The 12,849-nt window shown below is 35.4% G+C and overlaps 1 protein-coding gene across 6 annotated transcripts in view; it reads left to right on the top strand.

Annotated features, from left to right (window-relative positions):
- The window catches only part of RC3H1 (ring finger and CCCH-type domains 1), a 75,770-nt gene that overhangs the window by 31,962 nt on the left and 30,959 nt on the right, over window positions 1–12,849 (top strand). For 5 of the 6 annotated variants that reach the window (XM_059875800.1, XM_024976859.2, XM_024976855.2 and 2 more), the window contains 6 exons: window positions 1,385–1,751; window positions 3,927–4,047; window positions 4,770–5,009; window positions 5,394–5,569; window positions 6,654–6,854; window positions 11,018–11,150. In XM_059875800.1, the coding sequence (XP_059731783.1) occupies window positions 1,521–1,751; window positions 3,927–4,047; window positions 4,770–5,009; window positions 5,394–5,569; window positions 6,654–6,854; window positions 11,018–11,150 (1,102 nt within the window). In that variant the 5' untranslated portion in view covers window positions 1,385–1,520. The remainder of the gene's footprint in view (window positions 1–1,384; window positions 1,752–3,926; window positions 4,048–4,769; window positions 5,010–5,393; window positions 5,570–6,653; window positions 6,855–11,017; window positions 11,151–12,849) is intronic. The other variant, XM_024976858.2, reaches the window with a different exon arrangement.

The following is a 12,849-nucleotide window of genomic DNA, read 5'->3' as shown; positions in this document are numbered from 1 at the left end:
CTCACTCTGTCCTGTTATTGCACAGGCCATTTGAACATATACACAGATAACTTTAATTTTAGATCTACATATGAAATTAACTTGTTAACTGTCTAGGTTCTTATATTTTTTCCCCCATTATCCATTTATTTGATAGCACAAAAATCCAGACAAAGCTCAGGTTACTCACAAGGCAGATACTACAGAGTTTCATTGTTTCCCTAATAATTCAGAGTCTGGATCACAGTACTAGTAGTGCTTAGTAAAAATTTGTTCAGTGACTGGATAAAATTTTTTAGCATACTAATGGAAATTGTTCTCTCAATAATGGGCTTGCATTTAAGGTTGAATTACTTCAGTAAAACCTAAATTAAATGTAATGCTTGGAAAATAAAATGTGTAGATAATTTACCTTTCTAATTAATTACAGCTTAGATGAGTTTTTCTTTTTTTCCATAAGCAGTCTCTAGGGAGCATAATCAAATCTTTAAGAACATGTAATACTGTGTTAGTTTATTGTTCTGTTCATTAGTTCTCATTTTTAGAAACTACAGTTACAGTAAGTATAGCAGGTTGTTTCAGATATGTGCAAGAAATTTCAGATTAGATTTTATATGTAAAGAAAATTTATGTTAGACACAGGTGATAAGTTTTGTAATTTGATTTTTATCCCCTACCAAAAGGAAGTGGAGAGACAGTAAAATTTAACTGTATGTATATGTGTTCTGGTTAACTGTATTGTTCTATCATTCTTAAACTTGAGAATTTAAAAAATCTTTTGAAGTAAATCATTTTAACTATAACACAATATACTATAGCAGCAAATATAAGCCATAACAGAGGCTTAAAGATCTTTACCAGTTAAAAAAAAAAACAAAACAAAAACTCTTAAGATAAATGTTAAAAACCCCACAGTCGCTTTTTAATCTCATTACCCACACTGAATTTGATGATAAAAATATTTTAGGGTAGTTTTTACTTTAGGCCAGTTTTTAAAAAAAACTCTTTATTAGGGTATAACATACACTGAAATGTATACATTGTTAAGTGTAGAGCTTCCTGAATTTTCACAGATGAACAGATTGTGTGCAGATCAGAGTAGTCTTAGCTATCTTAAGTCTAATTTTAAAATATAAAACAATCATAAACTTAGATAAATTGAGAGACTTAGATCTTGGATCCAGCTTTGTTATTGTCACCTACAGCAAATTACTTCCTTTTTCTGAGGTCTACTCTCCATCTCTAAAATGAAGGGATGAGACTAGCTGTTTTATTATGGCTCTGATTTTGTCAAAATGCAAAAAAGGTGGACTGTGTTGATATAAATGTGGTATAAAATGTTATAGGTAGTGGGGTGAGAATGTACAGTAAAGGAAGGCAGTCATTTTCTTTCTTTGTTTTTCAGGTTATATTTCACACTATGTGCTGACTGTATTTACAGAAGATATTAAAAAAAAAAAACTTTTTTCAAAGATTTTGATTCCAGTGGAATCTTTGCTTTAGATTTTGTGTGTGTGTGAGTAAATTGTAACTCCAGAACAATGCCTGTGCAAGCTCCACAGTGGACGGATTTCCTCTCCTGCCCAATTTGCACTCAGACTTTTGACGAAACAATTAGAAAGCCCATCAGTTTGGGTTGTGGCCATACTGTCTGCAAGATGTGCCTGAACAAACTCCACCGCAAGGCTTGCCCATTTGACCAGACCACTATCAATACAGACATTGAACTCCTCCCAGTGAACTCAGCATTGTTGCAGCTAGTGGGTGCTCAGGTTAGTTGGGTAACTTGTTACATTTTTAAATGTCTGTATATGTGTATTTTCCTTCTGAGAGAAACTGATTAAGATTGAGTCCTATTGCCTTCTATTTAAATAGATGCAATTCTGTGAAGTATTGTTTAGACACTTTGTTTCAGCACCTTAGGTTCTGTTGTGCTGGTGCAGTGTTTCTCATTGCACAGTAACATTCAATCTGGTGGTTAGATTTTCTCAACAGCCTTCGCTCTCAGATCACTAGAGAAACCTTAGAGGTAAGTCACAAGGACTTCTTAATATTAAGGAAGATATTATTTGCTAAACAATTGCATTTTACTTAATAAGAAAAATGAAGCTGCTTCAGACAATTTTACTTAGTAGATACTAACTGAAATGAAAGATACAGAAGGTAATGAAAACTGTAGAACACTGCCTTTGGAATCTTTTGTCTAGAGTAGGAGCAAATGCTCCTTTAATACATAAAATGTAAAAATTAGTGATTCTGAAGGTGATACTCTGAAAGCTTTGTGTCAGTATTCTCAAGTTAGAGATCAGTAGTATCTTCAGAAGGTTTCACAAAGCCAAGGAAGGCAGGCTTTTCAGAGATAAATATGATTCACTTAAACAATCCCTCACTGATTTGCATAGTGTGAGTCTGAAGTGTCCTATGTTTACTGTGAATTATTTTCTGTCCAAGTTCTAAATATACTAGAACTTGGACATTAATACTTATATTAATATTAGTACCACTAATATTTGCTGAATCAGTCTTCCTCTAAGTGGATAAAAAGTAAGGAAGGTCGATACTATATATGCTGGAGATAAAGAGAGTGATTCTAGAACAGCTTATTCAAAAGGAAAACTTACTGGACTTACCTGGACATCCAGTGGTTGGGACTCTGCACTTCCATTGCTGATGGCCCAGGTTCAATTCCTCATCGGGGAACTGAGATCTCAATAGCTGCAGCCAAAAAACAAAAACGAAACCAGAAGCATAGTGCGTCAACACTGTCAAGAGAGTAAGAGAACAGCTCACAGAATGGAAGAAAATAATTGTAAATCATGTATCTGAGAAGAAACATGTATCTAGAACATATAAAGAACTCTTTCAACTCCATTATAAAAAGAACATCATTTTTAAATGGATAGAGATCTGTACACCTCACCAAAGATATGCACATGGCAAATGAGCAAATAAAAACTTGCTCAGCATTGTTCGTCATTAAAAAATTGCAAATTAAAATGACAGTCAGAGGTATAACTACTATGTAGAAAATAAATAAGCTGCAAAGATATATTTTACAATAAGGGAAAGATAGCCCACATTTTATAGCAAGTATAAACAAAATATAACCTTTAATAATTGTGCAAACAGCAATGAGATACCACTACACATGAATTAAAATAGCTAAAATTCAAAACACAATGCAAAATACTGGTGAGTATATAAAGCAACAGAGACCCTTCATTTATTACTGATGGGAATGCAAAATCGTACAGCTGCTTTGGAAGTTATTATATGATTCTGTTTATATGAAATGTTGTAAATAGGCAAATCCAGAGAGACAGAAAATAGTTTCTTCATACAACTGGAGGAGGTTTGAGGGGAAATATGGCAGGCGTGACTGTGGGATTCTTTTAAGGGGCCATGAAAATGTTCTAAAATTTTGATGTTGCATAACTAAATATACTTAAAGTCATTGAATATATACCTTAAATGGGTCAGTTATATGTTATGCAAATTATGTCTCAATAAAGCTGTTACAGAAATAAAACAAAAATTTTAAAATGCTATAATTTTGTATGTATGTATAGAAAAGATCTTTTGAAAGAATTCAGTTAATTTAATGGGAGTTTTGATAGTGACAGCGATAGAGTGCAAATGAAAGTGTTAGTTGCTCACTTGTGTCAGCTCTTTCCGACCCCATGGACCGTATCTCACCAGGCTCCTTTGTCCGTTGGGTTCTCCAGGGAAGATATACTGAAGTGGGTTGCCATTTCCTCCAGGGGATCTTCCCAACCCAGAGATTGAACCTGGGTCTCCCGCACTACACTACCACTCCTGGGTGAACCGCACTACAGGCCGCTTCTTTACCATGAGCCACCAGGGAGAGTAGGAGTGCATAAAATCTATTCAACAAAGCATTTGATCATAATTAGTGAGCACTCAAACACCCTTTTTTTGACCTCTAGGTTCCTGAGCAGCAGCCCATTACTTTGTGTAGTGGGGTTGAAGACACAAAACATTATGAGGAAGCCAAGAAATGTGTAGAAGAATTAGCACTGTACCTGAAACCACTCAGCAGTGCTAGAGGTAAATTGGATGAAATTATCCATGCTAATTAAGCACATGTTCATCAAAGATGCTTTTGTGACCATAAAAATTGTGGGCTGTGTTAACAAAATTCATTTATTTATTATAAGCCAAACCCACTGATGTTAAATAATATCATTATAAACCACATCAAATAAAGTAGTGAATTTAAAGTTTAGGTACCGTTTATTGGAAACATTTTTTGAATGGGTTGCAAAAGTAGGTATAAGCATACTAGTGGTTTCAGAAGGGCTTTGTATCATTTGACAACCCTGAATTGTCTGCCTTCTATCCAGTTTTGTGTGGTGTGCTATTGGGGATATAATACAATTGAAAGTTACCATTACTGTCTTGCCAGTATGGCTTGTTTTCATTGAAAAGGTGAGCTTAACCACTGTGAAATGTACCAAATCTGTTAGGACCTAAGATTTGAATTTTTAATTGTGAATATTGACTAGCCTTTTAAAATTATGCTTAAAATGAATAATGATATATTTAATGTCATCGTGAGTATTCCACTTGCATGTGGTTAACAGCTTTGTATACTTTTAAACTACAAACTAGGCTTCATTTGTGTGATTTGTATTGTTTATTTTAAATATCCTGATAGAACCCAGAACTATTCCATATACCTGTAAGTCAGTCAGCCCATTAGAGGAAGTTTTTCTGGACTCCAAAACTTCATTGGAAACCTAGAAATAACTCTTTCTTCTATTTTAAAGGAGTGGGTCTGAATAGTACTACTCAGAGTGTTCTGAGTCGCCCAATGCAGAGGAAGCTAGTGACGCTGGTCCACTGCCAACTAGTGGAAGAAGAAGGCAGGATTCGTGCCATGAGGGCAGCCCGATCTTTAGGTGAACGAACAGTTACAGAGCTCATTCTCCAACACCAGAATCCTCAGCAACTCTCTTCCAATCTTTGGGCAGCAGTCAGAGCTAGAGGCTGCCAGTTCCTTGGACCAGGTATATAATTTTATATTTAAAGTATAGTGTAGGCGCTATAGGTGATATAAAAAGGCCAGTTCTTTGCAATATTCTGTTGTTATCAAGTAATGTCTCACTTGGTTTCCTATAATCATGGCGTGGGTAATTCCAGGTCAGTTTTTCAGTACACTTAAAACTTTTCTCTTAACTGTATTAACCTGCTTTCTTAAATTAAATATATGGAATGTAATACAAGATTGCCCCCATATGGTTCAAAAAGTGTAGCTGTGAATATTGGTTGTTGTTGTGTTGCCCATTAATTAAGTGGTACCTGTAGAAATTATTAAATATCACCCTTCTAAGAAATAGATTTATCTAGTATCTGTACATGATAAATTTTTTTTTTTTTTCAACTTTTCCTAGCAATGCAGGAGGAAGCCCTAAAGCTGGTTCTCCTGGCCTTAGAAGATGGTTCTGCTTTGTCTAGAAAAGTATTGGTTCTCTTTGTGGTGCAGAGATTGGAGCCACGGTTTCCTCAAGCCTCTAAAACTAGCATTGGGCATGTTGTCCAGCTCCTTTATAGAGCCTCCTGCTTCAAGGTATGGTAAATTTCAAGATAAAAGGAAACTTTCTTTCCCCAAACTTAAGTAGTAAAACTTGAGTTTCATAAAGTTGCCTGTATCTTTTCATAAATTTTAGCAGATTTTCTTTTAAAGAATGTAGATGATGGTCCAGTGGTTAAGACTTCTTCCAAAACAGGGGGTGCGGGTTGGATCCCTGGTCAGGAAGATAAGATCCCACAGGCCTCCTGGCCAAAAAACTAAAACATAAAACAGAAGCAATATTGTAACAAGTTAAACAAAGACTTTAAAAATAGTCCTTATCAAGAAAAGAAGAAAAAAAAATCTTAAAAAAAAGAACAAGAATGTAGTCACTTAGCTGTGTCTGACTTTGCATCCCTGTGTACCATAGCTCACCAGGCTCCTCTGTCTATGGGATTCTCCAGGCAAGAATACTGGAGTGCGTTGCCATTCCCTTCTCCAGGGAGATGGTGTCTTATTAAAGTTCAATTTTGTTGCATTGAATTTTTTATATTAGATATTGAACAGCAAAGATCAAATCAAGGCATATAGATTTTTTTATTTGAAGAGACTATAAAGCCATGTCAGTTTTCCATCAAGACTACAAACAGAATTGATCTAAAGAGAGAGTCATTAAAGCAGGAGTGCATTTTATGTGGCTATTTGCTCCTGACATAATTCCACATATACAGCACAGGAGCTCCATTTGCCATTTTGATTTTAGTATATGCAGTAACGCAGAACGTAGTCCTTTGTATGCCAGATTGAATCGGCACACTTCAAACATTGGTGTCCAGTATGTTGTCTCTTACTGTTCATTTTGTTTTCCTTCTTAAAGTCATGGTTTCCTGCTTTTGACACAACATATAACAAGTACTTCATGGGCCAGGGAGCCTGTCTAAAAAATTGTTAATTGATAAGCTATAAGGAGGCCATCGCATCCCCTCATCTGACACTCAAACTAAAAAAGGCAGTGTTTTTCAGAATAGTTGCATGAGAATTTTCTTCTTTTCAAAGTATTTTCATGTCTCTATGTGGTCTTATAATATATAAACACAGTTTGTTTCTTACTTGACTCATGAGATTACATATGTCTTATTAGGTCACCAAACGTGATGAAGACTCTTCTTTGATGCAGCTGAAAGAAGAATTTAGAACCTATGAAGCTCTGCGGCGAGAACATGACTCCCAGATAGTGCAGATTGCTATGGAAGCAGGCTTACGAATTGCACCAGACCAGTGGTCCTCTTTGCTGTATGGGGACCAGTCTCACAAATCTCATATGCAGTCCATTATTGACAAGGTAGACTCTTTTTTTTGTTCTTTATTTCTTGGACTAATCATGGAGTTTGGTAATTCATTTATTTAATAAATATGTATTAAAATGAATACTATATATCAGGCTCTTGTAAATTATATTCTCTATAGCTGAGTGTCATGTCATAACTAGTCGCATCATAATACCAGTTTGTTCATATAAAGGTTTTTAAATTGATGTGTAGCTGACATTGCTTATATAAGAATTGATTTAATTAATGTTTTACATTTTATCCAGTGCTGCTTTCCATCCCTTTGAGGGTCTCCTGTCTCTATTTTCTCATTGCCTCTCTCCCTTTTATTTTTCTCTGAGTTTTGATCACTATATTTGTTAAACTCATTTTCTCAGTGCTTTTATCTTCTTCCTGGAGCACCTATTTAATAGCCTGAAAGATGTGTACACTGAGGTTTCTTTTGACTCTCAGCCAGGAAAATCTCACATAATAAATTATCAACCATTCTAAATTTGATCAGATTTTCAGTTTATCTCTACTTTTAATTGTTGTTTGTTATGATGAAAAGATCACTTAAGTACACATGAATTTTAGGTCAGACCCCTAAAATTTCTGACTCTAAAAGCTATATTTAATTATCTTAAAGCTATAGAGTAAATATTTAAGCTGGTTTTGTTGTAATTCAACATGAAATTTGTGAAAGTGCTGTATAAAAGTCTTTAAGTGCCATTTGTATATATTATGTTCAATGATTTTTAAGAACTTTCTATTTTCCTTAATTTTTGCTACTTTATCTTAAATCCTTATAACCATAGAAATGAGACTATATGTGAGAGTCCACCCTATATTTAATTTAAAGAAATGTCAGTATGTAAGAGTAGCCTAAATAAAAAATATTTAACACTTACTGAGAGCTTGCTGTGTGTCTGGTAGTTTTAATTATTTATTTTTTTATTTTAATGTGTTAATACTTTGCTTAGAATGTTTTACTTTTTGGCCATACCACATGGCTTGTGGGATCTTTGTTCCCTGACCAGGGATTAAACCCTGGCCATGATAGTGAAAGTGCCAAGTCCCAACCACTAGACCGCCAGGGAACTCCCTGTCTGGTAGTTTTAAATAATTCATTTAATCTTCTCAACAGCCCTGTAATATTCCTTTTATACAGAAACAGAGGCAGGTTAAGTACATTTCTCCAGGGTCATATTGGTAATAAGTGACAGAGCTGGATTTGAACTTGGACTTCTGACTCAAGAATCCAGCTCTTAACCATGAAAACCTCTTTCCAGGCTATTCTCTCCACCCCACCCCACCCTTTTTTTGTTGTTACTTTTCCTAAAGATAAGATTCTTGAAATGAGTAGTAGGTTGATGTCAAAGGAGAATTAGGAAATGTGTTTTATAACTATGTGATGCATAATTTTCAGTATATATTATTTGTTCTGTCCTGTGGAGAAGGCACTGGCATCCCACTCCAGTACTCTTGCCTGGAAAAATCCCATGGACGGCAGAGCCTGGTGGGCTGCAGTCCATGGGGTCGCTAAGAGTCAGACACGACCGAGCGACTTCACTTTCACTTTTCACTTTCCTGCATTGGAGAAGGCAATGGCACCCCACTCCAGTGTTCTTGCCTGGAGAATCCCAGGGACAGGGGAGTCTGGTGGGCTGCTGTCTGTGGGGTCGCACAGAGTTGGACATGACTGAAGTGACTTAGCAGCAGCAGTAGCAGTAGATACCTTTACCAAAACTTTACCTGCCACTCCTAGGTGTGAAATTATGTAATAGACTGATTATAACCTTAATCATGATCTTTTAGAGGAGTTCCTTTCTACTTCTGAAGAGAAACTTGACTGACTTTTGTGAAAACTCTAGTAGGAGATTATTAACCTTCTTATCTGAACTGGACTATATACCTAAATGTATACTCTGTAATAATTTGCTCACATTGTGAATTTAATTTGAATTTAATGTCCTAAACTTTCATGCAACAAACTGGTAAATGAAGTTTGCAGTGTGATATCTTGTTACTATATAGAGCAATAGAACTTCCTGTGATAATGAAAATCTTCTGTATACATGCATTGTCCAATATGGTGATCATTAGCCATACTTGGCTATTAAACACTTGACATGTATCTTATGTGACTGATAAACTAAAATTTTTATATTACTTAAAGTTTTTAATAGCCTTACGTAGCTAAGGGCTATTGTGTTGGACCATGGAAATAGAGAACTTATTAAAAGTGACAAGAAAATCAATAACCGTACTAAATTAATAAATATGAATTTAGAGTTCACAAAGAGGAAGTGTATCTAATTGATGGGATAGAATGGGCCCCAATAATCAATACACATCTAAAACAGTAACATGACAAATATTGTCTGTTAAACTATAAAGAAACATATTCTCTCATTCATTGCTGTGGTTTGTAAAATGGATTACAGATTTTGAGGGAACTAACTTGTCAGTGAAGCCTCAAATTTTTCCATTTTTAAATTGAAATATAGTTGATTTACAGTGTTCTATTACTTTCACATGCGGGATCTTAGTTCCCTGCAGCAGAAGAGGAGTCTTAACCACCGGACCACTGGGAAGTCCCCAAACCTCAAAATATTCATGGCCTTTACCAAAGTTACTATTTCCAGGAATTTATTTTAAAGGAATAATCCAAACTTTCAAAAAAGTTAGAAATTCAAAAGGGTCATTTGCTAAATTATTTATAAAGGATTATTATAAGGGGATGGTTAAAGAAGTTAACGTTCATCTACTCAGAACACTGAGTAGTTACATGGCCAATAAAATTGCAGTTATGTCAGGACAGATACCCTCTTCAGCTATTAAATAGCATTAAATTTCTTTTTAAAAATGTTAGTGAAATATTTTTGTTAAATCTCAGTGATAGATGCACAGGAATTATAGTAGACAATTATTTTGAAGTATTTTATAATAAAGACGGTTAGATATTTTAAAAATATCTTTGTTATAATGTTAATGGTAAACAAATCCAGAAGTTTATAAATAGCCCATTAAAAGTATGTGAAAAACATGCAAAGATGAAAAAATTGAATAAAAGGCATGTCACCATTTTAATGATTAGTTAGTTGTGTTACTCCATGTTTTTTTAAATGTATGCTATTTAAAATATACCTTTTAAAACGACCTGTAGGGGAGAAAAAGTTTCATACGTGTATTTTTTTTTAAGTGAAAGTAGAAAGATTCGCATGTCATAGGCAGGATGCAGTCAGTTTCATAAGGTGAGAGCAGCCCTCTTCTATATTAATAAACCACAGAGCTAAATGTTTTCAAATAAGAACCCTTAGTTGTGAAAAGTGGAAGTTAGTCACATAGTCATATCTGACTCTGCAATCCCATGGACTGTAGCCTGCCCAGTTCCTCTGTCCATGGAATTCTCCAGGCAAGAATACTGGAGTAGGTTGCCATTTCCTTCTCCAGGAGATCTTCCCAACCCAGAAATCAAACCCGGGTCTCCTGCATTGCAGGCAGGTTCTTTACCAACTGAGCTACTAGGGAAGCATCACCTCATCTTTTCTTTAACGGTCAAATGTATTGGCTCCCTTAGGAGAGTTAGGGCAAGTATGTGTGTCCATTAAGCCTTAGGAAAACACGCAACCTGATAGCTTCCAAGAATCCCAAACCAAATACAGAATTTTTCCGAACTGGAATTAACTCAAATTATGTAGTCCGTGCCAACAGGTGAGTTCAGATCGAGTCTGTAAATATTGTATATGGTGCCATAACCTTTGGTCTATAACAGAACTTGAATTCAAACTCAGTTTGACTCCAGTTTCATTGCTTTTGTTGTTGTATAACATTATCTCTAGACTGTATTTCCAAATTTCAATTATTTGAACGGATCCATGAGGCAAACTAACATGGTGCTGTAAGAACTTGAGCTCTAAAGAGTATTTCCAAATTGAGGAGTTGAGAACGATCTCACATTTGAGGAGTGTAATGACAGAGAGAAGAGAGTATACAATATACCAACGTGTTGATGCAGAGAAGTGCAGGGCTTCTTCAGGAAGCGAGTGATCCAATTGGCCAACACATGGGATATGGGGGAGGATAAAAATTAAATGTAATTAATTGCAAAAACTGATTGTGATCTTGTAAATAATCTTTATTTTAAAAGGATTATCTGGTCTTTGGGGGAAGTTAATATTTATCTTTTTTTAAGTTGCAGACCCCAGCCTCTTTTGCACAAAGTGTTCAGGAACTAACAATTGCTCTCCAGCGGACTGGAGATCCAGCAAACTTGAATCGACTAAGACCCCATTTGGAGCTATTAGCAAACATTGACCCTAGTCCAGGTAAATCCAGGGGGAATTAATGGACTATCCTATATGTGCCTTAGTACTATTCAGTGATTCTTTTGTCTTTTGTTAAATTTCTCTAGAATTTCCCAGAGTAGTAATTCTGAATCTCTTACGTAGTAGTTAAGTTTCTGGTCCTGATCTTGTCTGTCTGTTTGTTACTTCAACTAATATTTATTTAATACTTTTTAATTTATTTTTACTTTTCACCAGGAAAATAGATTCTTTCTGGGATCCTTTATGTTTCTTCCCTGTCTCATCACAACATTGTGCTATATTTTTACCATTTTCATCTCTTTTGACAAAACTCCAGTTTTGTGGGTTTTTTTGGGTTTTTTTTTTTCATTTTTTTCTGTATAACATGTCCTTAGTTGCATTTTTTTGGTTCCAAGTTTCCCTTCTCCACCATAATCTTGTTCCATCACATATCTTCTTTTGCGTGTCTAATTTGTCAAGCCATTTCCTGTTCCTTCTCCTTAAGGTGAAAATCAACCAAGCTTCATTTTTCACCTGATACTTAAATCTTGGGTGTGTTAGCTTATATGCTACTGTCTTTGTGTTTATTCCTACTACTGAACTAAAAACTTTTAATATTTACTAGTAATTTCCTAGTTTCTAATTCCAAAGGCTTCTTAAATTACTTGTCTTCAGCATTTGGTAATGTTGTTGACTACTTTCTTGATAAACTGTCTTGATACCTTATCTTTCTGTAGTCTTAGGATTCTCTTCTGGCCTGTCTGAATGCTAGTTCTGTCTTATTTTGTTCACTTTGTCTGCTCTTTCCTCTCTTGCCCCCTGAAGAGTAGGCTGCTTGTGTTCTTGGAATTTTGCTTTCTCTACACTCTCTGTTGAAGATGTTTGTCATTCATTATCAGCATCAGGTATTATTCCTTCACAGATAATAGACTCCCAAATACCTCTGTCACTATTATCTGTTCATCACTCCAGACCTACTTTCCCAAATGCTTTCTGAGATTCTCCATCCTCTCTGCTCAGTGTTTCAGAGCAAACTCATCTTCACGTGATACTTGCTCTTCTTCCTGTGTTCCCTTTCTCAATAAATGACCTGATTCTCTGAGGTATGCAAGCTTAAAACCTGAATCTTTTGTCTTACCGCATATCTTTTCCTTTCACTTGCTCTACACCCCATTTCAGACAAGATTTGTCTGTTCTTTCACAGTATCTCTCTATCCCATAGATTAATACTGCTTCAATGAGTGCCTCATTCCTTTTCCTGAAACTAAATGCCTTTCATTCTCCTCTACTCTTTTGATTCTTCTAATCTTATATGCTTACTGCTGCAAAATAAATCACATCTCTGATTTTAATACTCAAACTTTTAGTGACATGCATTGCCTGTAGAATAAGGCTTGGAACACTTGACCATGACATTTCAGAGTAGTAAATTTATTACCAAAGTTGCTTAATCAAATCAGTTTAGATCTATTTTTATTTTTTTATTTTTTGGCCACGCTGCACAGCATTCAGAATCTTAGTTCCCTGACTAGAGAGTGAACCTGGGCTCCCTGCAGTAGAAGCCCAGAGTCCTAACCACTGGACTGCCAGGGATTCTAAGATCTATTTTTAGAACACAATGATTTTATTTTTCCCCCCACTGCTGTGCTTTGAACATTCTGAGCAATCAAAAGATCACTTCATAAGCTCACTACTTCATCAGTCACCAATATGTCTACAT

Source organism: Bos taurus, chromosome 16 (genome assembly GCF_002263795.3).
Source record: "Bos taurus isolate L1 Dominette 01449 registration number 42190680 breed Hereford chromosome 16, ARS-UCD2.0, whole genome shotgun sequence".
Taxonomy (NCBI): domain Eukaryota; kingdom Metazoa; phylum Chordata; class Mammalia; order Artiodactyla; family Bovidae; genus Bos; species Bos taurus.
Note: the sequence above shows the minus strand (reverse complement) of the source record. Positions and strands in the feature narration are given on the sequence as shown.